At 40.6% G+C, this 27650-nt stretch overlaps 2 protein-coding genes across 2 annotated transcripts in view; both read right to left on the bottom strand.

Annotated features, from left to right (window-relative positions):
• Positions 1 to 27650, bottom strand: part of LOC134206487 (proteoglycan Cow-like) — a 504826-nt gene that overhangs the window by 232111 nt on the left and 245065 nt on the right. The gene's annotated exons all lie outside the window — the stretch shown is intronic.
• On the bottom strand, positions 5030 to 6935 carry LOC134205814 (uncharacterized). Its single transcript, XM_062681420.1, has 3 exons — positions 6747 to 6935; positions 5776 to 6685; positions 5030 to 5719 (listed from the first exon to the last, which is right to left on the bottom strand). Exons 1-3 carry the CDS (start codon positions 6909 to 6911, stop codon positions 5535 to 5537), a joined length of 1260 nt encoding a protein of 419 aa, XP_062537404.1. The 5' UTR covers positions 6912 to 6935; the 3' UTR covers positions 5030 to 5534.

Below are 27650 nucleotides of genomic sequence, written 5' to 3' on the forward strand. Positions count from 1 at the left end.
GGCTCGTCTCCGGAATAATAAAAACGGAAATCATTCCATATCAATTCATGCACACAATTATTGCAGGATATCCTCAGTTATGAGATTGAGAGATACCCGGTACAATTTTAGATGGGATCAGATTATTAATTCTAAATAATTTGAGATCTCAAGGTACACTTGATGAGTTTTACTGTTTTCCACCTGTCGACTGCCAAATTAAAAAAAAAACTCTTACCGCCATTATGAAGCACACTGGATTTTATTATCGTTCGCATATTTTAGTGTAGAATGAGGTTGCAGCCTTACTGCTTTGGAATGTTACCCTTCTGTGTCACTGTTTGCAGTTGAAAAAACACCATCTTCAAAATTCCACTAAAATCGCCGTGCCTTATGTAACGCTCGAGATATTTGCTTTAGCATGGCAGAATTAATTTAGGAAACTTGACAAAAAACATTTCTCAAATTGTATAAATTCTTGAAAACCAAATTCAATAAATAAATGTTTAAATTCACTACAACCCTTCGACTCGCCACTGCTTCGTAAAATGCTTGTCACTTATTGCAAATTCGCAATGATAGGAACCCACAAAAGCAACAGGAAACCAGCATTTGTGTTTTCCTTTTTTCCTCTTTTTTTCAGGCGGAAAAGCTCCTTTCGGGATGCTGAATGAACGTCGTTTTACTAAATGACACCATTAATATTTGATTTCTTCATTTGACGTCGTCGTCGACGACACCGGCGACGTAGATAGGATCCAGCTTTCCCAACAGAAGCGGGATAGTTGCTGAAAGAATACCCTCTCGCATTTTCACTTGTCTTGGTTCAAGTTGAGTTTCCAATTTCTGCAGTTCTCCGGCTTGTTTATCTTTCGTCATTCGAATGCTATTCAAGCAGCCCCGTCACAGTGCTCTCCGTACGAAACGAGTTTGAACGACCGAAGTAGTGCGATGGCAGTACGACACAGCAATCAAACATCGTAACTCAACCCCAAACGACGACGACCGACCGGTCCTTGTTTGGTCTCAAAGTCGTTTCAACGACTCTGCCGAGGAAAATTTAGAATTGAGGACAAAAACCAGTTATACCTACTGGAACAAATTATACGCTCGGTAGGTTGGGTATGTTCCGGGGGTTGCTGTGGGTCAGGTGCCCAATGTGGAACGTTCTGTATCTGAACAAATGGGGCTGTCATGAAAACAAGGAAAGGAAAAGTTCAAGGATACAGTTTGAATATTGAGGCAGAAGAAGGAAACATATAAAACCCGTACACGTAGGTTACAAAAACTGGGGTTTTTCATCAAAGAGAAATCATCGAAGTGCGATGGACGGGGCGAAACGTGTTGATTCTTATTTGGTTTATGGTTTGTACTGAGGCGAATTGTTGTTGGTGCTTTACAGTACGTATAGAAGTTTGTTTGGAATCTTCAAAAAGCCAACAAATGTGTCGGTTCATTTACTGTTATTGGCATAGCAAGGTAACGTGTAGGCAAAGTGCCTACAATTCTAGAAATGCTGCTCTAATCATTTTTCAAGAATTCCATCTTGAGAATATTCAGTCATTCATATACCACATTTTTTTTTTCAATAATTTCAATAACTTTTTAATACACGAGAGCAATAACTTCATGACAATAGTGTTGTCCAATGAGGAACTTGAAATTATTCTTATCCCTCTCATGCCCATTTGTTGACAAAAAAGAACGAGCAGGACGGAAATACTTCTAGCTGCTCAATGGACAGCACTTTATATTCTCAAAAAGGGAGGCAGCTTGCTAGCGGAGTTTTTTTTTATGTTTAGGAGAAAAGCTATCATCATTTGCAACTCCTATGGGATTATCAAAAGGCACTGGTTTGAGGTCAGCATTGATTGATTGAATGGAAAAGATAGGTCATTGCGTTCCGTTGCTGTGGCTGTTTCCCCCTTGGTGCAAAAGCATGTCGCATATAATTATTATTTATTGTATTAAAGCATCGCATTGGCTTAACTTTAAAACATTTTTGGAATCAAATCGTACAAATGCTTTGCAGAAGCGGGCTTGGTAGTCATATGGCTACTGCTTCTGCTTCATACGCAGGAGGTCGTGGGTTCATTCCCAGGTCCGTTCCATTCTCCTACTTTTTATCTTTCTCTTTATTTCTCATGTTCTAGCAATCGCTAGAACTGGAAATGGACTTCCATACCGTTTCCATTACTATTCCTTTACCTTCAACTTGAGTATTCTAACAGTAATCTGCTAGAATTGGAAATGAACTATAGAGCTCGTTTCCTACATCCAATTAGAAACTCCATCAGTTACCTTCTCCTATCTATCACATTGGCAACTCGTTAACCAAGACGGACCTGTGCCTCTCCAACCTTACCCAGAAAATCCAACAAATTCCGCATGAACTCGTGGCAAGTGCAGAGGTATATTCGGCTTGCAGTGGGCGAGTGATTGCATCATCATTTCCTCCCCATTCCCTACATTGACTTGCATTCTGACGTGGCAGGCGCCAGTATGACCTAACAAATGAGATCACCAGTGCTTGTACATTGAAGATGTGTGCTAGTCCCAAGCAAACATCTGTTGGTTCCCTGTGCAAGAACAGCTGATCTGGTCATAATGGAGTAGCAACTACGAGCAGTCAATCAAGCTCAAGCTCAAGCAAGCTCAAATCGTACAAATGCTTTGCAAAAGCGCTTAGATTGTTCTGCTATATTAAAAAGTGTATCGTTTAAAATCCACATACACTCAAATTGCTCTGACTGTTGATTTCCACATTCTTCATTCTTCCTTCTTTCTTCTCCTTTCTTCCTTTTTTCTTCTTGCGTCTTCGTTCTTCATCTTCTCTTCTTCCTTCTTCTGTCCATCTTCTTCCTTCATTCTTCTTCCATCTTTCTTCTTTCTTTTGTTCTTTTTACTTTTTCTTTTTCTTCCTCCTCCCTTCTTTCTTCTTTCTTTTTTTTCTTCCTTTTATCTTCTCTCATCTGTTTATTCTTGATTTTCATCTACCGCTTCGTATTTCTTACTACTTGCTTCTCACTAATCACTTTTATCTATCACATCTCACTTCCCGACAATAACTTCACACTACTCATTGCTTTGTTCTCACTTGTCACTTCTCATTTCCCATTACTCTCTACTCATCTCGAAAGTCTCATTTCTCACTTCTCACTTCTTCTTTTCACTAAGTAGCGTATAGAGAGAAATGAGATGTTCGAGGTGAGTAGAGAGTTATGGGAAATAAGAAGTGAGAAACAAAAAATGAGTAGTGTGAAGTTATTGTCGGGAAGTGAGATGTGGTAGATAAGAAGTGATAAGTAAGAAGCAAGTAGTAAGAAATACAAAGCGAGATATGAAAATCAAGAATAAACTAAAGAAAATGAATAAGGGAGGAGGAAAAAGGAAGAAATAAAAAGGAAGAGGGGAGAAGGAAAAAAAGAAAGAAGTGATAAAAGAGAGAATAAAGAAAAAGAAAGAAAAATAAGAAAGAATAACGCAGGAAAAAGAAAGTAGGAAGAATTGAGAAGGAAAAGGGAATAAGGAAGAAAGTAGAAGAGAGAAAGAAGAATGAGGAGAGAATAAGAAAGAATGAATGAGTACTCATTAGTCACTTCTCTTCTGACCTCGAACATCTCACTTCACACACTTGATAAGGAAACATAATTCAACTGCTCGGTAAAACAAGATTCGGCCAAATGGCGTTTGACCACCCTAAACCGTTTTTGGAAGAGCGACTTCTCTCTTTGCTGAAGGCTCACAACAGTCCGACGATCTTCTGCCCGAATGCGAATTTGACATCATGCCACTACACGAAGGACGAGTTAGAGTTATTATAAGTCGATTGATGTTGATTATGTGCCGAAACACTCCAGAACTGTACTCAACAGAAAAAAAATACTGGGTCGTTATGAAGGAACACCAAAACATTTTGAAGTGGTGAAGAATGTAGAAGAAATAGAAAAGTATGGTTTAATATGCAAAAAACTGTCGATTTTGAGGTCGTGTAGAACCTTAGGTCTGGGGTTAAGGCCAAGGTTCGCGCATGAAGATATAAAGGCAAAAAAAATTAAATGAATGATGTCAAAACTTTTGTTTCTTTTTACTCTCTGAAAGTTGGGTGAAAGTCGGATCAAATTAAGAGTAATTACGCTAACCCTTCTATTAAATGCAACATTCGATTAGACAAACTCTAAACATAATTTTCTTTTCGGTCTGAATATTTAATGTTTTCCCTGATTCATCAAGCGCACAGGGATAAGGAACCTTAAAATCGAAAAAGAAACATGGGGCATCTTAACATGAGCATGAAGCGATCAAAAACTCGCAAGGACTAATATGCAAATGAGGCATAATTTTGATATTGTATCATTAAAGGAACCATACTTTCGTGCGTCAGCCCCTCCGCTCAATATGCTTCACGTTCCCTTGTTGACAGACAAATGATCAGTTACTACGACAGCCGAGCAAAGTTTACATAAGCTTTGCACAATTATCCACTGTTTGGCGAGAAGATTTATCGTTCCAACATATCCGTTCGGGGAGACCCGTCCCGAAAGCGAGATTTTGCTCGACAATGATTTCGGCGAACGGCTTGAATTTGTTATCGAATGGCATCCAAGCGGATGATCATCATGATGGTACACTTACAGAAGCCATTCATCCTTTGAAGAACGACAACGACGTTCGGTGAATTTGTCATTCTTGAGAAAGCGAAGCCATTCCATTCTGCGGATAATCCCGACCGTCACTCAGTGGGAGCATCAAATGCTGCGCTATTTAAATTGAAAGCAAACAGCTTGGCGCTTTGTTTGTATACGCGTTGTGCCGCCGAAGGAAACCGTCAGTTCACAGGAAGAAGCATTGCTCAATTTGTACCACCACTTTGCTAGTTTTGTGCGATGTCGTACTGACTGTGAGCTTGTTTTCTTTGCAATTTGATTCAACTATCAATCTAACTTGAGAGTCTGACATTCAGTGGCTACAACAACTTTTGCAATTAAAACGCGGCCTCAATCGTTTCTATCTGAAGGCAAATTTACAAGTTAAATAAAAAATAACCGAACATTTTTTAACAAAATTATATAATCCTTCTTATAACCATGACACTCCAGTAACTAAAACAAACTTCTGGCTCTAGACACAATACCGAAGAAGTCATTGACATTGATTTATCCAGCTCAAATTTTGTCAAAGCATTATTTTTAGAACCTTCCTAAGGCTATCAGTTTTGTTAGTTGGATAAAAAAATATATTTGAAAAACAGTTTGAGAATAGATTAAATGATAAAAAATAGGAAATCGAGCCGGTACAAACTTTGTTTGATCGGAAATGTCGTTTTGAGGTAAATTGTGATGAATTTGAAACCCAAACATCTCAAGAGAGTTTCGATTTTATTTAGGTATTTTTAATTTTCCAATCACAATTCTTAAAAAGGTTTCAACAGCCAAGATTTGTTTTTTATTAACTTATATTTCATAAAATCACGACTTTGTGATTGCCTTGTGATCAATTATATTTAACTCCAACAATAGTCGAAGCCATTCCCCGATAGCTGCAAGGCACAACTGTCACAAATCCATATGCTCTTTGGCTGCCGCCTTCATACGCCGCTCCATTGCCTCCAGCGCCCTTAGCTTGTCCGTTGGAGAGAAGTAATTAGCCATCAGCAGTGGCACGCTGCCATCCTTCGATAGAATCATCAGCACAAATGGTCGGTCGAATGTCACCGCTGCTGCACCGGTCGTCGTTTGTGCTAGAATGACATCACAAATTGCATCTCTTGATTTCTGCTCTGTTAAATAATCGAACCTTTTGATTTTGCAGTGTCTTCTCCGACGACCCGCAGTATGCACTTCATTAGGAAATTCTTGATGGAATACAAATCGTCCTTGCCATCGACCAGTTTGACCGAAGGTTTAGTGAAAAGGGAACTGAACACTTCAAACACTTCCATCACGTAGGCATCTTCCTGAGAGTTGTACTCAATGGTCACCATTGGCAATGCCAGTTTCACGTCCACCTTTTGTCCGGTCAGCCCCCTTTCAATTTGTCTAATTGATTCTACACTTAATTGATCATTGAATTCTTTGATGGAAGATGCTTTGTCGGGCATAATAATCCACAACTTGACTCCGACAAGTCTATCATTGGTCAACTCCACTACTTCCGCTTTTAGATTTTCCAGCTTTGCATATCCCGTAGAAATGCTCCCCTCCAGATATTTCACCGTTTCCCCTTGGAATCGCTTGTCATCGGATGATGGATGCAGCTGTGTGTCCCAATCAATTGAAAGTGCTCCAACTATGAAAGCTTGCGTCTCATTGTTCAAGTCGTAATCGTGGACCAAATCATCCGTACCATTTACGGGTGGATTCCTGATCCAATCGTTGACCTGCTGGCAGAACGCCTGTTTCTCGGTTAAACGAGTGGCAATTGGTTTCAGGTTATTAGTTCCGAAATCTGATCGCGCTTTACCAACGGATTTATCAAAGTAGAGTCTGGTTTCCGCTAGCGATAATTTGTCACCTACTGGTAGGGTGTGATTACGAACATAATGTTCGATTTCAGTCATTTTCTCCGGACTGACATCCTGTGGAATGTCAGCCAATGAGTGGAGGTCGAATTTTGCAGATGCGTCCATCGATCCGTACAGTGACATAAAAACTCTATAGATTGTAAGAGGAGCGACGACAATATTCTGGCCGTCTACGAATCGTTTCTGTTGAATTTTCGCGATTGTAATAAAGTTTATAATAAAGTAGTTAAATCAAAATATGTACCGTATAAAATTCAATGACAAACTTCTTCATAACTTCATCGACGTTAATTTCCGTTTCGAACGTTGCACCGTTTTCCATAATTGCTGTGGTTTGCTGTTCGCTGTAGTTCATTAGGAAAACTACTTGAGCTATGAGAAACGCTAGACAAGACCCTGCGGAGCACATGTTTATGGCTGGTTGATCTGTGTGTTACTGACTAATCCAGATTCGAAGCTGATGAGCATCAGATATATGAATGTTTGATCAGTTTGCTGCAAGCCCTCCGTGAAGTTATTGAAGCAATTTAATACGTTGTTGAGTACACATACTGTTGGTATACCAACTGTCGCACATTTAAAAACAACTATTAATCAACGGCACGTCTGTTGAATTAGTAGTGTATTAAAATAAATTTTCCGATTCATTTCATATAAGCAATAACTATATTATCTATATAGTATCCTCTTTCGAGCAAGAGCGGTGGCATCGATCACAGAATTTGGTATTAACCTTACCGTCCCCAAAGTCTGTTTTTAAGGGCTTTCAAAAATCTAAACTGCTGTAAAAATCGCATTATTCCAGATTCCGTTGGGGTCAGTCATAAGTGGCCACTTAAAATTTTAAGTCAAAACAGGTCGTGCGACACCTCAAACTTCATGATTTCCCAAAGCAATGATGGGAATGATATTTGTGGGGTTCCTGGCCCACACGGACTCAATCTGGCCATATCGGTCATAATCCGGGGACCTACGGAATGGCTTTTTTCTAAATTGATTCAAAATAGGTCGTACGACACCTCAAACTTCATGATTTTACAAAGCAATGATAAGAATGATATTTTTAGAGTTCCTGGCCCACTCGGATCCATTCTGGCCACAATCCGGAGGACCTGCGGAACAGCCATTTTCTAAATAATTTCAAAATAGGTTGTGCGACACCTCAAACTTCATGATTTTACAAAGCAATGATGGGAATGATATTTTTAGGGTTCCTGGCCCACTCGGATTCAATCCGGCCACATCGGTCACAATCCGGGGACCAACGGAATGACCATTTTCTAAATTGATTCAAAATAGGTCGTGCGACACCTCAAACTTCATGATTTTACAAAGCAATGATAAGAATGATATTTTTAGGGTTCCTGGCCCACTCGGATCCATTCTGGCCACAATCCGGAGGACCTGCGGAACGGCCATTTTCTAAATAATTTCAAAATAGGTTGTGCGACACCTCAAACTTCATGACTTTACAAAACAATGATGGGAATGATATTTTTAGGGTTCCTGATACACTCGGATTCAATTCGGCCACATCGGTCACAATCCGGGGACCAACGGAATGGCTATTTTCTAAATTGATTCAAAATAGGTCGTGCGACACCTCAAACTTCATGATTTTACAAAGCAATGATAAGAATGATATTTTTAGAGTTCCTGGCCCACTCGGATCCATTCCGGCCACAATCCGGAGGACCTACGGAACTGCCAATTCAATCTGACCACATCGGTCACAATCCAGGGACCCAGGAATTCCACCGAAAATTTATACAGAAATCATACCCTAAATTAAATCAGCAATGGAATTTTCGGAGGAATTCCTAGATTAATTCCCAAAGAAATCCTTAAAGAATTCCGGAGTTCCTGCAGGATGTTCTTCGAGAATTATTCCGGTAGTTCTATCGGTTCTATTTCTCCAGAATTTCCTCCGGGAATTCATTCAAGCTTTCTTTCTGGAATTCATTTAGGCTTCTTCAGGAATTTATATAGACATTCCTCCAGAAGCTCCACCGAGAATTTCTCTGGGAGCTCCTCAAGGCAATCTCCGGGAGGTCATCTGATGATGATGATGATCCAGCTACATACCCCTAGAAAGGTTTCAGCTAGACGAGATTTGTCTATAAGATGAATTATCCAAGAATTTCTCCGAGAATTCTTCTGGGAGTTTCTTCGGGGGTTCATTTGAAAATTCTCCTGGGAGTTTTTTTCAGAAATTCCTCCGGGAGTTTTTTCAGAAATTCCTGCGGAAGTTATTTCAAGAATTTCTCCAAAAGTTCCTCTGGGAATTCCACAGGCAATCCGGAAATTCCTTCGGGAGTTCCATCAGTAGCTCTTCCAGGAAATCATGCAGGCTTTTTTTAGGAAATCATTTGGGCCTTTTTCAGAAATTTAGCTGGAAATTCCTCCCAAAGTTCTTCCAATAGTTTCTCTGGGAGTTCCTCTAGGAATTCTTCTAGGAGTTCCTCCTGAAATTCCTCCAGGAGTTCTTAAGGGAGCTCTTCCGGCAGTTACTATGGGAATTCCTCCGGGAGATCCACCGGCAGTTTCTATGAGCATTCCTCCGGAAGTTTCTACGGCAATTCCTCCGAGTGTTCCTCTAAGAAGGAACTCTTGGAGTAATTTCCGGAGGAATTTCTGGAGGAATTTCCGGATAAATTATCAGAGGAATTTTCGGAGGAACTTCCGGTGGAACTTCTGGAGGAATTTCTCAAAGAACTACAGGAAGAATTTCTAGAGTAACTCTCGTAAGAACTCTTGGATGAACTCCCAAATGAACTTTCGTAAGAATTCCAGGAGGAACTCCTGGAAGAATTCTCAAAGGATCTCCCGGAGGAACTCCCAGAGAAACTCACCGAGGATCTTCTGGAGGATTTTGTAGATAAATTCCCAAAAAAAAGCCTGAATGAATTCCCGGAGGAGCTACTGCTGCAACTCCCGGAGGAATTTTCAGAGGAACAGCCGTTGGATAACCCGGAGTTGAATTTCTAGAGAAAATCCCATTTCCCGTGAAATTCCTGCCATATATCCTCCAGGATTTCCCTGTGAAGATCTTGGAGGGATTCCCGGAGGAACTCTTGGAAAAACTCCTGGAGGAACTCCCACAAGCACTTCCGGAAAAATTCTCACGAGGAAGTCCTGAACTAATTATTGAAGAAGTTCATGAAGGAATTTCTGGATAAATATCTGAAGGAATTCCCGGAAAAATACCAGGAGGAAATAATGCAGAAATATCCAGATGAAATGCTGTAGAAATTACCGGATGAATTCCCGGAGGTTAGTTCTGAAGAAATTCCTGGAAGAACTCTTGGAAAATATCTTGGAGGAACTCTCAAATTAATATCCGAATGAAATTCTGGAGTAAATATGTAGTGAAGTCAGGAAAGCATTCTAGGACAATTCCGCGGAAAAGTTTCGGGAGAAATTCCTGAAGGAATTCCTGGAGAAGTACCTGAAGCAATTCCCGGGAAAATACCTGGAAGAATTTCCAAGGAAATACATGGACGAATTTCTGGAGTAATTTCTAAAGAAATTTTTAGATTAATTCTTGAAGGATATTCTGAAGTAATAGCGGAAAGAATTCCAGAATGAAATCCTAGAGGATTTCGGTATTAAATTTAAGGAGGTATTACCGGAAAAACTCCTGAAAGTTATCCTGGAGGAATTAAAGGAAGAGTTTCTGGAGGAATGCCCGGAGAAGTCCTTGAAGAATTTCCGAAGGAATTTCTTATAGATTTACAAGTGAAATTGTGGAGCGAAATCGGAGGATTTCCGTCATAAATTTCTGAAGAAACTTCTAGCGGAATTTTGGAAGGAAATTCCGTTTGCATTCTTGAAGAAACTCTCGAATGTATTCCTGAAGGAAATGCCGGAGGTTTTTTTCTGGAAAAATAGCCAAAGAAATGTCTAGAAGGAAAAATTGGAGAAGGAAAGAAATCTTCCAGGAATTTCCTCATGAATTTCCTAAAAATCAAATTTAGTGAAACCCCTCACTAGATAAGGAGAAATTACAATTACATGAAAAAGATTTTCGAACGATTTTCAGTGGAATTTGTGGATGACATATACATATATGATGAGTATCGGTTGGCGGAGAAGATTAGCATCTTCGTCTTCGGTCGCGGTTATTCTCGTTACAAGTGCGTAACAAACCATTATCTAGCTAGCGACGGTTCTGGGCGCGAACGATGTACGTTGGAGTTGGCCGAAGGCCACTTCTATCGCTTAGGGGCCCCAATGGTAGCGCCACAAAGAATCGTCTCGATGGTAAATTCACCGGATGAAGATTTGCTTAGTACATGAATCTTTGTAATACATCTGGACCATTGCAGATCCTTCGTATGCAGGGAGTTAACGGTCCACTACCCCAAAAGCCTTTCCTCCTCCGCCTCTCCGTCGAGTTTTACCTTGGTGGCGCGATGGATGGCACGAACAAGAAGAACCGAGGAACCACTTACTTCATTTAGGTCAGAAGCCAAAAGCAGTTCGAACGATTACTCAAAATGGACCAGTTGAGTGATGGAACCCCAGTTTCCATTATCGAACACCCGCAACTGAATTCGGCAAGGTATGTGAAATCCAACGCCAATGCCATGACCCTGCCGGACGACTATTTTCCGAACCAGTTGAAGAACTAGCCTCTCAGGTACGGACATCTCGGTTCATATAAATTTTGGTTGCACTCGCTGCTCAACCCGAAACTACTACCCGAGCCCGTTGTGCTTTAACCGCTGCTGGGAATTCGGGCACACCAGTAAGCGACGCCCCAGTGCAGTCCAGCTATGTGGAAACTGCTCCAAGTATCACTTTGTGTATATCAATATGATCACCGATGAAGCCAACACCACCCCAACCATCGAGCATTCTGCAACTTCTGCAAATCCGAAAACCATCCGACGTCGAGCAGGATGTGTCCGAAATACACCAAAGAAGTGGAAGTGCAACACACCCGAATTGACCGGCGTCTCCTATGCCCAAACTCGGAGAGAACTCGAAACCCGTTCCGGATCCAGTCAAACTCGCTCCAACGCCAAGGTGGCGAATGAAAGCAAGGACCAGGGGATCGAGGGCCTGAGGAAGACCATAGTGGTACTCCAGGGCGAACATCGGCGTGCACTAGTTGCTCAAACACCCCAAAGACCCCAATGTCTTACCCCTAAAACCACTACAACATCGCAGTCTCCGGGTAGCCGGGGCCCCGTCAGTGCCGAAGCTGTACCCCAACGGGAGCTAGCGGACAACCTCTGACGCTCGGACACTGCTCATACAAAATATCTAATCTCGGGCCGCGTCAATATCATCCACACTATATGATGAACTTTTTTAGTTTAGGCTCGGCAAGTACTGCGACATTCTCCCCGGTCCCTTCTCCCTTTTATCCCCTCTGATACAATAGCTATCAACGATGGTCTAGGGGATGGGAAGCACTCCCTCTGACTTCAACGTGTCTTCAGACCAGTCCCCGTTGACCCCTCCATCTCCGGCAGTACCGGTGGATCACAAACATCGGATCTGATATCTACCAATCGGTCGCTGTAGGGATCTAGGATGGAATACCTTTCTCTCAAATCGACGTCGACGCAGGCTTTCCAATCGTTGCGGTAAGGCTGGAATCGCACTTTACCGTCACCATCACGTCACTCTACCACCCCAACTAACAACGACATGGCTTGCTAAGGGAACTTGTCGAAAACTGCAGGAAGTTTTCATCGCCAACAATCATCCTCGGAGACGTGAACGGCTATCACCATTCCTGCGGTAGTCGTTCCACCAACATCATGGGCAGCACAGTCTTTAACGCTTTGTCGGAATCTGGTTCAATGATCTCAAATGACGGCTTAACCACATTCCTCCGTGGAAATGTGGAGTCAGCCATCTACATATTTGCGGCAGGGATTGAATTCAAAGGAGAATGAAAAAGTCTCTCACGTGTCCTCTCTGTATACATATACGACATGTAGCATAACGTAAGAGACTGTTTTCGCAAGCTGTCATAATAAAGCACTAATTCGGAGGCCTATACCCCGTGATAAATTTCTTTTAAAAAGTTTCAAACACTGGTTCTGTTGATGAATTCTAATTTCTCGCTTAACTTTTCAAAAGGACCTAAGTAACATTTTTTTCATGAATTAATTTGAGTACTGCAATCGAAAGCTTTCATGTTTTTCTGTTGATTGCGCTATTCAAATTAATTCATGAAAAAAATGTTACTTAGGACCTTTTGAAAAGTTAAGCGAGAATTTCTTATACACGGCTGTGCGATTCCCAACACATAAAGAGCGAAAACAAAGCGAAAATCAAAACTTCTCAGTGGGGGCTGCCTATTCGATTTCTGCACTTGTATACAAGTTTGATAAATTTGTTATCATGTTTTTGCCTTTCTTTTATCGTTGTTCGTTATCTATCGAACGCGATTTCTGCAAACCCTGATCTGCGGCCTCGATGTCGATCGTGAACCGGCTGCTGTGGTCAACAGACGGCGACCCCCGAGGCAGCGACCACATACTGATATCGCTGGCCCTCGACAGCTCTCCAGTAGAAGTAACCAGGAGACCACGCTTTCTTAGTTTAGGTTCGGGCCACCACGACCACGCTTTTTTAGTTTAGGTGAGCGAGCAGATTGGGGCAACTTCCAAGACAGAAAAACGGTTGATTAAGCTATCGGACATTATAATCCGGGCATGTAAGATCCTGCCAAGAAACGCCATTACTTGTCCGAGATTGATAACAAAACTGTCATCCTTGTAATTACGACTACTATGTCGATTTAGCTGTTCATTTCCGTAGCAACTGTTCAGGAAGTGTTGACCATTAATTATTCTTTTCCTAGTTTCATCCTGAGAGGTTCATCATAATTTCATAGAGAACCCTACAACCCCCTGTTACTTTTTTATTGTAGAAGTGTAGAATGCCTTCAATATATGAACAACGAATTCTTTCATGTTTACTCGACTTTGATTTGGTGTTGTATTATTTTTTTCTAGCGCAAGGTAATCTTTCTCATTTTCTTTATGTACCACATCCCACATCCACATCCACATCCCACATCCGTGCACATCCTCAAGCGTCTTTTAACTCTGTGACTTCTTTTTTTAAATGATACATAAGACAACCCATTCTTAATTTAGTTACCAAACCGTAACCAAGTTTTTATTTCCAAATTCCATTCTCAGACACACTGCTCATTGGTCGTTTGAATGAATCATGGAAAATAAATTCGAAATGTGAAAGTCGTTTGTAACGTCTATAAGTTTTATTTCTAGTCGAACAATTTGGAGATTTAAGACAAATGTGCTTTACTACCTTAGTAATAGCAAGATATCCATATATATTCCCTGTTTCGGTAACTTTTCATATAAACTTAATCATCCAAACTTAAGCTCCCAATGCTTCATTTTCTGCTAGAGTCTGATCAAGGGCTTGCAGAATTTGGTATCAACGAATGTTCCGCTTACAGGCTATAATGATTCTCTTTCTTCGTGGACCTCTCCAGCCCAGGGCACCATTATTCAACTTAGGTGGACCCTCCTAGCCCAGGCTATTCAAACAAATTTCATTTCAATGGACTCTCCCAGTCCTGGTGCTTTTACCGAACAACTAAAACAGTTCTCAGTGGACCCTCCCAGTCCTGGTGCTGCTTTCAAGCAACTCAAACAATTTTCAGTGGACTCTCCCAGTCCTGGCGCTTTTACCGAGCAATTAAAACAGTTCTCAGTGGACTCTCCCAGTCCTGGTGCTGCTTTCAAGCAACACAAACAATTTTCAGTGGACTCAACCAGTCCTGGTGCTGCTTACAAGCAACCTTGAACAAGCTACAGTGGACTCTCCCAGTCCTGGTGCTTTTACCAAGCAACTAAAATAGTTCTCAGTGGACTCTCCCAGTCCTGGTGCTGCTGTCAAGCAAGCTTTAATAAGCTACAGTGGACTCTCCCAGTCCAGGTTTTTTAAAACTGATTTTCATAAAAAAAAACAGCTTCCATTTCAAAATGTTTTATAATTACACCATTCCACTGATTTTTTTTCTTACCGGATTTTATCCTCGTCGCCAGGTAGTAAGATCCTGCCAAGAAATGCCATTACTTCAGGAAGTGTTGACCATTAATTATTCTTTTCCTAGTTTCATCCTGAAAGGTTCATCATAATTTCATAGAGAACCCTACAGGGCAGCCAACGACTCCATACCGAAGAGCAGCCCAGCCCCAGGTCGGAAAGCCCTCCACAGGTGGAGTGACACTACAAAGAAAGTAGTTAAGTGCAGGCGCAAGGCCCTCCGCGCCCTGAAAAGGGGTAAGGGATGGGCTAGAGCACCGATCTGGCTAACTTCATCACAGCGTACCAGGTCGCCCAAAATGACTGTCGCCAAAGTATCCGAGAGGCAAAAAATCTTCGTAGATAGTATCAATAGCGTTCTGGAGGCGCATCAGCTGAATGCAAGGGAGAAGACGGTATTGTGATATCGGTCAATGGTGTAGTACAACGTGATCCTGCCCAAGTGGCCGATGCTTTGGCTGATCGGATCCGAGTTCAGTCCTCCTACCGAAAGTATCTAGCCCCTTTCCGCAAGAAACACCCTCCGTGATCTCTGCTCTCCCGGTTTTTTCAGACACCGCACCGGCTAGGACTTTAACTAGACCTTTTCCCTGGATGAGGTAAGGTAAGAGCAAATCTGCTGAACTCGACGAAATAGGATACCCTTGGTTGAAACGCCTGCCTACCAGCGGAAGACTCGCACTCCTCGAGGGCATCAACAGTGAGCGGCTATTGGCCACCCTCCCCGATCAGTGGAGATCAAGCCTCGTTGTTCCGATACATAATAATCGAGGCTCCCTCAGCGATGCCGAGAACTACAGATCCAATGCTCTTATCATTGTTACTGGGAACGTTATGGAGAGGATGGTCAACAAACGGCTTACTAATTTCTTGGAGGGAACCAACCATTTCAATAATTCTGGGGGATTTCCGGGAACTTTTTATCCGACCGCTCCTTCCGAGTGCAGCTCGGAGCACATATGTACATCAAAAATCGCGCCATAGCCGTCGCCCTCTTCTTGGTGGCCATGGAAAGTTGCGCCGAAGGAGAAGTCCGGCCGTTTGGCATAAGGCAATTATCGCATTGTGCTTCAAAACCATCGGCTATTTGGAGAAAACCAAACCGCGGCAATACATCCTCGACCGAGCAAACGAAACTCTAAACATAGTTTGCGAAAAACGCCTCCCAATAATCGCCTGCCTCGCCCAGGGCCGCAAAGCTGACGGACAAAAAAACGAAGGTAGACCTCACTATCAAGAACAACATTAAAAACCCGACTTAATCCACCTACAGTGAACGCAACCCTTCTTACACTTTTAAATGGTTGTGTGTGCCCAGTGCATATTACAATTTCTATGCATATGACCTTCAATTGAATGTAAAATAGCTGATATTATCATGCTTTTAACGATTTCAAAATAAAAAAAGGGATATTTCTGGAAATTTAATAATTTTTAAAAAATACAAAAAGACTGCAGATTTGATTTGCCGCCTTAAATGGCAATATTACAGCTTCTGTTTAAGCCCAAAAGAGTTCAAATCGGGTCATAGACGGCTGAGATATTGGTGTGACAATTCTTCATTAGTAGTCTGAAAATATGTCTCATATTCGTATTTCACAGATATCTCTGAAACCGAATTTCCAATTGCAGAAAAAAATGAATGGGTCCAATGACAAAAACATAGCTTTCGTTTAAAGATAAAATCGCACAAATCGGTCCAAGGACGGCTGAGAGCTTGATGGGACATATTTTACCAATGTGTGAAGTTGATACGTCTAATGCTTTATGTTCGTATTTCAGAGATATCTCCGGAACCCAATGTCTAATTGCAAAAACAAAATACAATGGGTTCAATGGCAAAGTCATAGCTTTCGTTTAAAGATAAAATCATGCAAATTGGTTTACAGACGGCTGAGATATTCATGTGACATTATTATGTTAGTTTTCTGAAAATGCACTTCATGTTCGTATTTCTCACATATCTCTGGAACCAAATGTCCGATTGCAAAAAAAATGAACTCGTACAATGACAAAGTCATAGCTTTCGTTTAGTGTTAAAATCGTGCAAATCGGTCCACGGACGGCTGAGATCTTGATGTGAGATTTTGTAACGCACACACATACGCACACACGCACACACGCACACACACACACACATACATACATGTGCTCAGTTCGTCGAGCTGAGTTGATTGGTATATACGACTTGGGTCTCCGAGCCTCGGATAAAAAGTCGGTTTTTCAAGCGATCTTTATACCCTTCTTAGGGTGTAAGAAGGATAAAAAGGGATATTTCTGGAAATTTAACAATTTTTAAAAAATACAAAAAGACTGCAGATTTGATTTGCCGCCTTAAATGACAATACTACAGCTTCTGTTTAAGCCCAAAAGAGTTCAAATCGGGTCATAGACGGCTGAGATATTGGTGTGACAATTATTCATTAGTAGTCTGAAAATATGTCTCATATTCGTATTTCACAGATATCTCTGAAACCGAATTTCCAATTGCAGAAAAAATTAATGGGTCCAATGACAAAAACATAGTTTTCGTTTAAAGATAAAATCGCACAAATCGGTCCAAGGACGACTGAGATCTTGATGGAACATATTTTACCAATGTGTGAAGTTGATACGTCTAATGCTTTATGTTCGTATTTCAGAGATATCTCCGGAACCCAATGTCTAATTGCAAAAACAAAATACAATGGGTTCAATGGCAAAGTCATAGCCTTCGTTTAAAGATAAAATCATGCAAATTGGTTTACAGACGGCTGAGATATTCATGTGACATTATTTTGTTAGTTTTCTGAAAATGCACTTCATGTTCGTATTTCTCACATATCTCTGGAACCAAATGTCCGATTGCAAAAACAAATTGAACTCGTACAATGACAAAGTCATAGCTTTCGTTTAGTGTTAAAATCGTGCAAATCGGTCCACGGACGGCTGAGATCTTGATGTGAGATTTTTGTAACGCACACACATACGCACACACGCACACACGCACACACACACACACATACATACATGTGCTCAATTCGTCGAGCTGAGTTGATTGGTATATACGACTTGGGTCTCCGAGCCTCGGATAAAAAGTCGGTTTTTCAAGCGATCTTTATACCCTTCTTAGGGTGTAAGAAGGGTAAAAAGGGATATTTCTGAAAATTTAACAATTTTTAAAAAATACAAAAAGACTGCCGCCTTTAAAGGCAATATTACAGCTTCTGTTTAAGTCCAAAAGAGTTCAAATCGGGTCATAGACGGATGAGATATTGGTGTGACAATTCTTCATTAGTAGTCTGAAAATATGTCTCATATTCGTATTTCACAGATATCTCTGAAACCGAATTTCCAATTGCAGAAAAAAATGAATGGGTCCAATGACAAAAACATAACTTTCGTTTAAAGATAAAATCGCACAAATCGGTCCAAGGACGACTGAGATCTTGATGGGACATATTTTACCAATGTGTGAAGTTGATACGTCTAATGCTTTATGTTCGTATTTCAGAGATATCTCCGGAACCCAATGTCTAATTGCAAAAACAAAATACAATGGGTTCAATGGCAAAGTCATAGCTTTCGTTTAAAGATAAAATCATGCAAATTGGTTTACAGACGGCTGAGATATTCATGTGACATTATTTTGTTAGTTTTCTGAAAATGCACTTCATGTTCGTATTTCTCACATATCTCTGGAATCAAATGTCCGATTGCAAAAAAAATTGAACTCGTACAATGACAAAGTCATAGCTTTCGTTTAGTGTTAAAATCGTGCAAATCGGTCCACGGACGGCTGAGATCTTGATGTGAGATTTTTGTAACGCACACACATACGCACACACGCACACACACACACATACATACATGTGCTCAGTTCGTCGAGCTGAGTTGATTGGTATATACGACTTGGGTCTCCGAGCCTCGGATAAAAAGTCGGTTTTTCAAGCGATCTTTATACCCTTCTTAGGGTGTAAGAAGGGTAAAAAGGGATATTTCTGGAAATTTAACAATTTTTAAAAAATACAAAAAGACTGCAGATTTGATTTGCCGCCTTGAATGGCAATATTACAGCTTCTGTTTAAGTCCAAAAGAGTTCAAATCGGGTCATAGACGGATGAGATATTGGTGTGACAATTCTTCATTAGTAGTCTGAAAATATGTCTCATATTCGTATTTCACAGATATCTCTGAAACCGAATTTCCAATTGCAGAAAAAAATGAATGGGTCCAATGACAAAAACATAGCTTTCGTTTAAAGATAAAATCGCACAAATCGGTCCAAGGACGACTGAGATCTTGATGGGACATATTTTACCAATGTGTGAAGTTGATACGTCTAATGCTTTATGTTCGTATTTCAGAGATATCTCCGGAACCCAATGTCTAATTGCAAAAACAAAATACAATGGGTTCAATGGCAAAGTCATAGCTTTCGTTTAAAGATAAAATCATGCAAATTGGTTTACAGACGGCTGAGATATTATGTGACATTATTTTGTTAGTTTTCTGAAAATGCACTTCATGTTCGTATTTCTCACATATCTTTGGAATCAAATGTCCGATTGCAAAAAAAATTGAACTCGTACAATGACAAAGTCATAGCTTTCGTTTAGTGTTAAAACCGTGCAAATCGGTCCATGGACGGCTGAGATCTTGATGTGAGATTTTTGTAACGCACACACATACGCACACACGCACACACGCACACACGCACACACGCACACACACACACATACATACATGTGCTCAGTTCGTCGAGCTGAGTTGATTGGTATATACGACTTGGGTCTCCGAGCCTCGGATAAAAAGTCGGTTTTTCAAGCGATCTTTATACCCTTCTTAGGGTGTAAGAAGGGTAAAAAGAGCACTAACAAGGCCCAGGCTACCCGATCAGTTAGTCATAACAAAATTATATCACAATTATATCAATATGTGTTACGAATAACAATATCTGCAATAATTTTGTTATAAATTCTCTGTCCCGGATTAAAAATATAAGCTTCCATGATGGTCACAACATGATTATAACACAAAGTGATATAATATTTATAAAGAGCAAACACAACCAGTAGTAATTTTGTTCTATTCAATAACATAATTTGTTATAATTCTAGTTATTTTTTCACTATCCATTCCAACACAATGAGTTATATTTTCGTTCAATTGATCACATGTTTAACCCGTTTCGGTCTGACCTAGAAATCAAAATTGAAATAACCCGTGTGGGCTCATTTTTAGTCCGATTGCCATGAAATTTTCAGGGAAGAAGCGTCATCGTGTCTATTTTTTGGTACATGACTTGATTTGACCATGGGACCAATCCGGCCGGATTTATTAAGGGGGGGTCCTGGGTCAGATGCAGTCAAAAACGGGTAATTTTTTTAAAACCATTGATAAATGAACGAAAGTGACCAGAATGCTGATGCAAACGTGGTCAATCATCATTCACCAGCATCAGAAGTTAGTTTTAATACAATTAAAACACCAGGACATGGTTCCGGATGTTCCGGGAACCTGGTTCCCTGAGGTATCCCTGGGGTGATGGACACTTTTCAAGCGGACACAACCCAGTCTTGCGACATATCAAACTTCATGGTTTTGGAAGACAATCCTAATAGATGAGTTTTTGGGAGGTTTTGGACGCATTCCCCACATCCGGAAGTGTTCCCGGGAACCTGGTTCCCTTAAGAAAGTGGACAAATCTCGATTAGCACCGAAACCCATCTTGCGACATATCAAACTCCATGATTTTGAAATACAAGCTCAATAGATGAGTTTTTGAGAGGTTTTGAACACAGTGGCCACGTTCGGAAGTGTTCCCGGGAGCCTGGTTCCCTCAGGGAAGTGGACATATCTCGATTAGCACCGAAACCCATCTTGCGACATATCAAACTCCATGATTTTGAAATACAAGCTCAATAGATGAGTTTTTGAGAGGTTTTGGGCACATTGGCCACGTCCGGAAGTGTTCCCGGGAGCCTGGTTCCCTCAGGGAAGTGGACAAATCTCGATTAGCACCGAAACCCATCTTGCGACATATCAAACTCCATGATTTTGAAATACAAGCTCAATAGATGAGTTTTTGAGAGGTTTTGGGCACATTGGCCACATCTGGAAGTGCTCCCGAGAGCCTGGTTCCCTCAAGAAAGTGGACAAATCTTGATTAGCACCGAAACTCATCTTGCGACATATCAAACTCCATGATTTTGAAAGACAAGCTCAACAGGTGAGTTTTTGAGAGGTTTTGGACACAGTGGCCACGTTCGGAAGTGTTCCCGGGAGCCAGGTTCCCTCAAGAAAGTGGACAAATCTTGATAAGCACCGAAACCCATCTTGCGACATATCAAACTCCATGCTTTTGAAAGACAAGCTCAATAGATGAGTTTTCAAGAGGTTTTGGACACATTGGTCACGTCCGAAAGTGTTCCCGGGAACCTGGTTCCATCAATAAAGTGGACAAATCTCGATTAGCACCGAAACTCATCTTGCGGCATATCAAACTCCATGATTTTGAAAGACAAGCTCAATAGATGAGTTTTTGAGAGGTTTTGGGCACATTGGCCACATCTGGAAGTGCTCCCGAGAGCCTGGTTCCCTCAAGAAAGTGGACAAATCTTGATTAGCACCGAAACCCATCTTGCGACATATCAAACTCCATGATTGTGAAAGACAAGCACTACGCATGATTTTTTGAGAGGTTTTGGACACAGTGGCCACGTTCGGAAGTGTTCCCGGGAGCCTGGTTCCCTCAAGAAAGTGGACAAATCTTAATAAGCACCGAAACTCATCTTGCGACATATCAAACTCCATGATTTTGAAATACAAGCTCAATAGATGAGTTTTTGAGAGGTTTTGGACACATTGGCCACGTTCGGAGGTGTTCCCGGGAGCCTGGTTCCCTCAGGGAAGTGGACAAATTTTGATTAGCACCGAAACTCATCTTGCGACATATCAAACTCCATGATTTTGAAAGACAAGCTCAATAGATTAGTTTTTGAGAGGTTTTGGGCACATTGGCCACGTCCGGAAGTGTTCCCGGGAGCCTGGTTCTCTCAGCGAAGTTTGTTACGTCACAAGATGAGTTTCGGTACTAATCTAAATTTGTTTACTTCCTTGAGGGAACCAGGTTCCCAAGAACACTTCCGTTAGTGGCCAATGTGTCCAAAATCTCAAAAAAATTCATGTATTCAATTTGTCTTTCAAAATCATGGAGTTTAATATGTCGCAAGATGGGTTTCGGTTCTAATCGAAATTTGTACGCTTCCCTGAGGAAACCAGGCTGCCGGGACCACTTACGGACGAGGCCAATGTGCCCAGAACCTCTAAAAAAAATCATGTGTTTTGCGTGTCTTTCAAAATCATGGTGTTTGATATGTCGCAAGATGGGTTTCGGTGCTAATCGAGATTTGTCCACATCCCTGAGGGAACCAGGTTCCCAGGAACAATTCCGGATGTGGCCAATGTGCCCAAAACCTCTCAGAAACTCATTTATTGAGCTTGTCTTTCAAAATCGTGGAGTTTGGCATACCGCAAGATGGGTTCCGGCGCTAATCGAAATTCGTCAGCTTCCCTGAGGGAACCAGGCTCCCGTGAACACTTCCGGACGTGGCCAATGTGTCCAAAATCTCTCAAAAACTCATCTATTGAGCTTGCCTTTCAAAACCATGGAGTTTGATGTGTCGCAAGATGGGTTTCGGTGCTAATCGAAATTTGTCCGCTTCCCTGAGGGAATCAGGCTGCCGGAAACGCTTCCAAACGTGGCCAATGTTTCCAAAATCTCTCAAAAACTCATCAATTGAGCTTGTCTTTCAAAATCATGGAGTTTAATATGTCGCAAGATGGGTTTCGGTGCTAGGCAAGATTTGTCCACTTTCTTGAGGGAACCAGGTTCCCGGGAATACTTCCGGATGTGGCCAATGTGTCCAAAACCTCTCAAAAACTCATCTATTGAGCTTGTCTTTCAAAATCATGGAGTTTGATATGTCGCAAGATGGGTTTCGGTGCTAATCGAGATATGTCCACTTCCCTGGGGGAACCAGGTTCCCGGGAACACTTCCGGATGTGGCCAATGTGTCCAAAACCTCCCAAAAACTCATCTATTAGGATTGTCTTCCAAAACCATGAAGTTTGATATGTCGCAAGACTGGTTTGTGTCCGCTTGAAAAGTGTCCACCACCCCAGGGATACCTCAGGGAACCAGGTTCCCGGAACATCCGGAACCATGTCCTGGTGTTTTAATTGTATTAAAACTAACTTCTGATGCTGGTGAATGATGATTGACCACGTTTGCATCAGCATTCTGGTCACTTTCGTTCATTTATCAATGGTTTTAATAAAATGACCCGTTTGTGACTGCATCTGACCCAGGACTCCCCCTTAATAAATCCGGCCGGATTGGTCCCATGGTCAAATCAAGTCATGTACCAAAAAATAGACATGATGACGCTTCTTCCCTGAAAATTTCATGGCAATCGGACTAAAAATGAGCCCACACGGGTTATTTCAATTTTGATTTCTAGGTCAGACCGAAACGGGTTAAGTAGTAACGATTTTGTTAAAACTAGAAGAAATTTTGTTACAATTTCTGTTATTTCAAATACTTATGGTACATGTTTTATGACGAACTCTGTTATATAAAAAAAATTGTAACAGAATAACAAGTTCTGATATAAATCTGTAATTATCTACTGGTCAGGCCCTCTTTAACCAAATAATTTTCGAAAAATTTCCCTCCTCAATCATCCAACGTATCCAAGACCGGAGGCAAAGCCGGAATAGGAATCGTTTCTATTGAGAATTTCGCCCTGTCTTTCCGCCTACCAGACATGTGTACTGTTTTCTCGGCCGAGGCTGTGGCAATTTTCCGAGCAGTCGTGGAACCGAGAGCTGGCCACGCCCTCGTTGTTACCACGTAGAGCTATGGAAAATTATGGACGAGAACAGCTTCCCTGGGAAGCTTACCAGACTGATCAAAGCAACGATGCACTATGGGGAATCAGGTGGCCGAAAATAAAAAAATCGACTTTCTCTGATTCGTAATTCAAGTTGACCTACTAAATGCTAATGCTTTGGAGCATTAAACCCCAGCATATCAGCACTCTAAGCCATATGGTTATCAAGATATAGGCATTAGAGCCAGACACTTTTTAGTTCTTGAAAAATCAATGCATTATTCAACTGTCAATATCTTCGGCTATAGTAGCTCTTTTCCAACTCTTTAAAAAGTTTCTGAAAGCTTGTTTCACTTGCGAAGAACGGGTTAGTTATGGGAAAATAGGTAGTGAAACATCCGAAAATGACCCGAAGAAAAAAATTTTTTTTTTTCATACAAAAAGTTCCATACAAAAAAAGTTTCTTAAAGTTTCGCTTAGCGACTACCACTACGACTTTCTTTGGATCTCCCAGAAGGCATTAAAACAAATTCCAGCTGCTTATGGCTGCAAATCTGCGATTCCAATCACTTTTTCGAAAAAAAGTCATTAATTTTGAAACATTAAATGTAATTATTCTCATAATACACGGCAGACTGTGATGGGCTGGATACAAATCCCATGCGTATGACAAAAGAGCATCAAGAACAGTTAAAATAGAGATAGTAGATAACACGAAAAGTGTCGTAGGCTTCGTGGTAGGCCGTGTACACGATAGCTTATGCAGCTATATGATACTCCATTTGGCGTAGGCTCACCAAGAGGAGGCAACTCATTATCTATCAAGTATCAAGCAAATAAATCTCGCGTGATTTTTGAAAACGTCGTAAGTCCGAATGAGAGACTCTCTTTCATTACGCTCTCTTTTGCTAATATCAAGGCTAGTTTAAAATTTGTTTCAATATTTTCACCTCAGCACACTAGATAAAGCTATTTTCTTCAGATCGGTACTGGAAAATCCAATGTAAATGTTAGTATGGCTTTGTAATAATCGAAAGAGAAAGTAAACAAAGAGAGCTCTTCTTTTGGACTTACGACGTTTTCAAAAATCACGCGAGAAATATGAAAAAAAAAACAATATACTCTTGAGGGTTACGAAAATACTCTAGGCTTCATTTGAAATTATTTCATAAAAAGTAAAATTTTGATATTAATTAAAATCCAATATGTGAATACAAGAAGCAAAAATGTCTGTACCTAAGGACATCTTTCGATAATTATTGGTATGTACCTAGGTGAAATAAATAAACAGAACATTTATGAATTTCTATCTGAGTGCATAGTGAGCTGTGATTGCGAAGGTAAATCGTGTGAAGTGTTTGTACTTATTATTTGGTGAATCATGAATTATAGGCAACTCATTGAAGTATTTAGAGCTCACGAGGGACGTCAGGTAGATCGCGTTGAAAAAGCTTTGGAATATATCTGCCAAAGCTTCGCTGTGGATAAACAAAAAAAGAGTCAACTCCATACAAAATTGAAAAATCTGCATTTGAAATTTGAAAAAAAAAATGGCAGACCGCATCCCGGTCCAAAACTTACTTTGACTCATATAATGAGGAATGGTTTGACACAGAATTTGAATTAGAAGAATTTTATCATGCTAAGCCAGAGCCAGTGGCTTCAACATCTCGTGGAAGGCCATCAAAAAATTTTGAGGATTTAAGTGAGCGTACGAAGCGCAGAAGAATTAATGACGAGCTAATGGATCCAAGAGAGGATACCATAGAAAAGGCGCTACTGGGACTTCAAAATAAATCTAATCTGGAATATCCAGAAGATGTTCAAAGTTTTTTAGTGACTGAAACTTCTTGCAATACAACAGATTCGAGTACAGAAAAATATACCATAGCAGATATTTTAATCGATCTTGAAGAAATAAATGATGATTTTGTTGAGAATGTTCATGTACATAATGAATAAATAAATGTTGTTGCAGTATACTTATATATCTTGAAGCTTTTATTGCATGGAGTTCGTTTAGCTTTAATAGAGCTTTATATTGTATTCCCTTTACTTGTTTAGCGGGTTAAGAGCCTGAACCAATCTGAAAAATCCTACAAAGACAACCTGTTACGTATGTAGATGCAATGGCCTGTATTTGAAGGAGTCCTTGTGCAACTTAGAACATCTGTACAACTCAATTCACATAAAAACAGTATACAATTTTCTAGTTTGAACTCTACAGGTCTGCGCTGCAATAAAATACACATCTATAGACTGCTGTGTACATGAGACATTCGTAGATAAAAGGGATATATTCCATAGAGATCAAAGGTCTGTATTCTAGGGAGTTTGGTGACCTTAGAAGTAATAACGACCTGCAAAACAAGTATTTCACATCTTTTAGACAATAATCTACGATATAAGTGTGAAATATTGCAGAAATGAAATGAAAATATTTTCGGCCACCTACTTGTATGGAGCATAGTGGGGCATAGTGCGGTGATTGGTCGATGCTGGGTCATTAGGGCGTAGGTCGTTAGGCCGAAGGTCATTAGGCCGAATGGTCATTAGGCCGAATGGTCATTAGGCTGAACGGTCATTGGGCCGAATCAGCAGTGTGGAGTGAAGAAGGAAGAAGGAATAAAGAAGAAAGAAGAAGTAAGAAGAAGGAAGAAGGAAGAAGAAAGAAGAAAGAAGGAAAAAGGAAGAAGGAAGAAGGAAGAAAGAAGAAGGAAGAGGGAAGAAGGATGAAGGAAGAAGGAAAAAAGAAGAATGAAGAAGGAAGAAGGAAGAAGGAAGAAGGAAGAAGGAAGAAGGAAGAAGGAAGAAGGAAGAAGGAAGAAGGAAGAAGGAAGAAGGAAGAAGGAAGAAGGAAGAAGGAAGAAGGAAGAAAAAAGGAAGAGGAAAGGAGGAAGAAGGAAGAAGAAAGTAGGAAGAAGGTAGAAGGTAGAAGGAAGAATGAAAAATGAAGAAAAAAGAAGGAAGAAAGAAAAGGAAGAAGGAAGAAGAAAGAAGGAAAAAGGAAGAAGGTAGAAGGAAGAAGGAAGAAGAAAGAAGGAAAAGGGAAGAAGGAAAAAGGAAAAAGGGAGATGGAAAAAAGCAAAAGAAAAAAGAAAGAAGGAATAAGGAAGAAGCAAATAGGAAAAGGGAAAAGGAAGAAGGGAGGAGGATGGAGGAAGAAGTAAAAAGGAAGAAAGAAGATGAACGAAGGAAGATGATCGAAGGAAGAAGGGAGGAGGATGGAGAGAGAAGTGGAAAGGAAGAAGGAAGAAGGAAGATGAACGAAGGAAGATGATCGAAGGAAAAAGAAAGAAGGAAGAAAGAAGAAGTAAGAAGGAAGAATAAAGAAGAAAGAAAAAACAAGGAAGAAGGAAGAAGGAAAAAGAAGACGGAAGAAGGAAGTAGGAAGAATGAAGAAAGAAGAAGGAAGAAAGAAGAAAAAAGAAGGAAGTAAAGAGAAGGAAGAAGGAGAAAGGAAGAAAGAAGAAAAAGAAGATAGAAGGAAGAATGAAAAAGGAAGAAGGAAGCAAGAAGATAGAAGAAAGAAGGAAGAGGGAAGAAAGAGAAGGAAGTAAGAAAAGGAAGACGGAAAAATTAGGAAGAAAAATCGAGAAGAAGAAAAAAAAAGTTGAGCGAAGAAGAAAGAAAGAACAGCGAAGAACAAAGAAGGGAGAAAAATAAGGAAGATGAAAGAAGGAAGAAGCAAGAAGGAAGAAAGTGGAAGAAAAAACATCATTTCTCAAGTTTTGCTTCTTACTTCTCGTTCGACCTAATGGCCATTCGGCCTAATGACCTTCGACCTAATGATCTTCGGCCTAATGGCCTGGCCTCCTCTCGAAGCCCCGCAATATTGACAGCGGTTCTCAACCTTTTTCTTGAGAGGTACCCTTCGAACTTTTGATTTAATTGAGGTACCCCCTATGTTTTTAGCTGTAAATGAAAATAATCATAATTATTTAAATATATGGAAAATTAACCTGAAAACTAACGGAATATATGATTATCCATAAACTTTTAGGAAATTTTCATTTTCTTTGAAACTTCCCAAATCAAATTGAGTTCATACATCGAGGATCTAACAGAACTTTTTTGACTATTGAAGGCTTCCGAGCCTCTTGAAACTAGGATTCCGCGCCTCTTCCGAGAGAACCTTATGAGCCTCTTGAAGAAAGGCTTCCGAGTCTCTTGAAATACGGTTTTCGAGCCACTTGAAACGAGGCCTAGAAACTTACTAGTTACTA

Source organism: Armigeres subalbatus, chromosome 1 (assembly GCF_024139115.2).
Source record: "Armigeres subalbatus isolate Guangzhou_Male chromosome 1, GZ_Asu_2, whole genome shotgun sequence".
Taxonomy (NCBI): Eukaryota; Metazoa; Arthropoda; class Insecta; order Diptera; family Culicidae; genus Armigeres; species Armigeres subalbatus.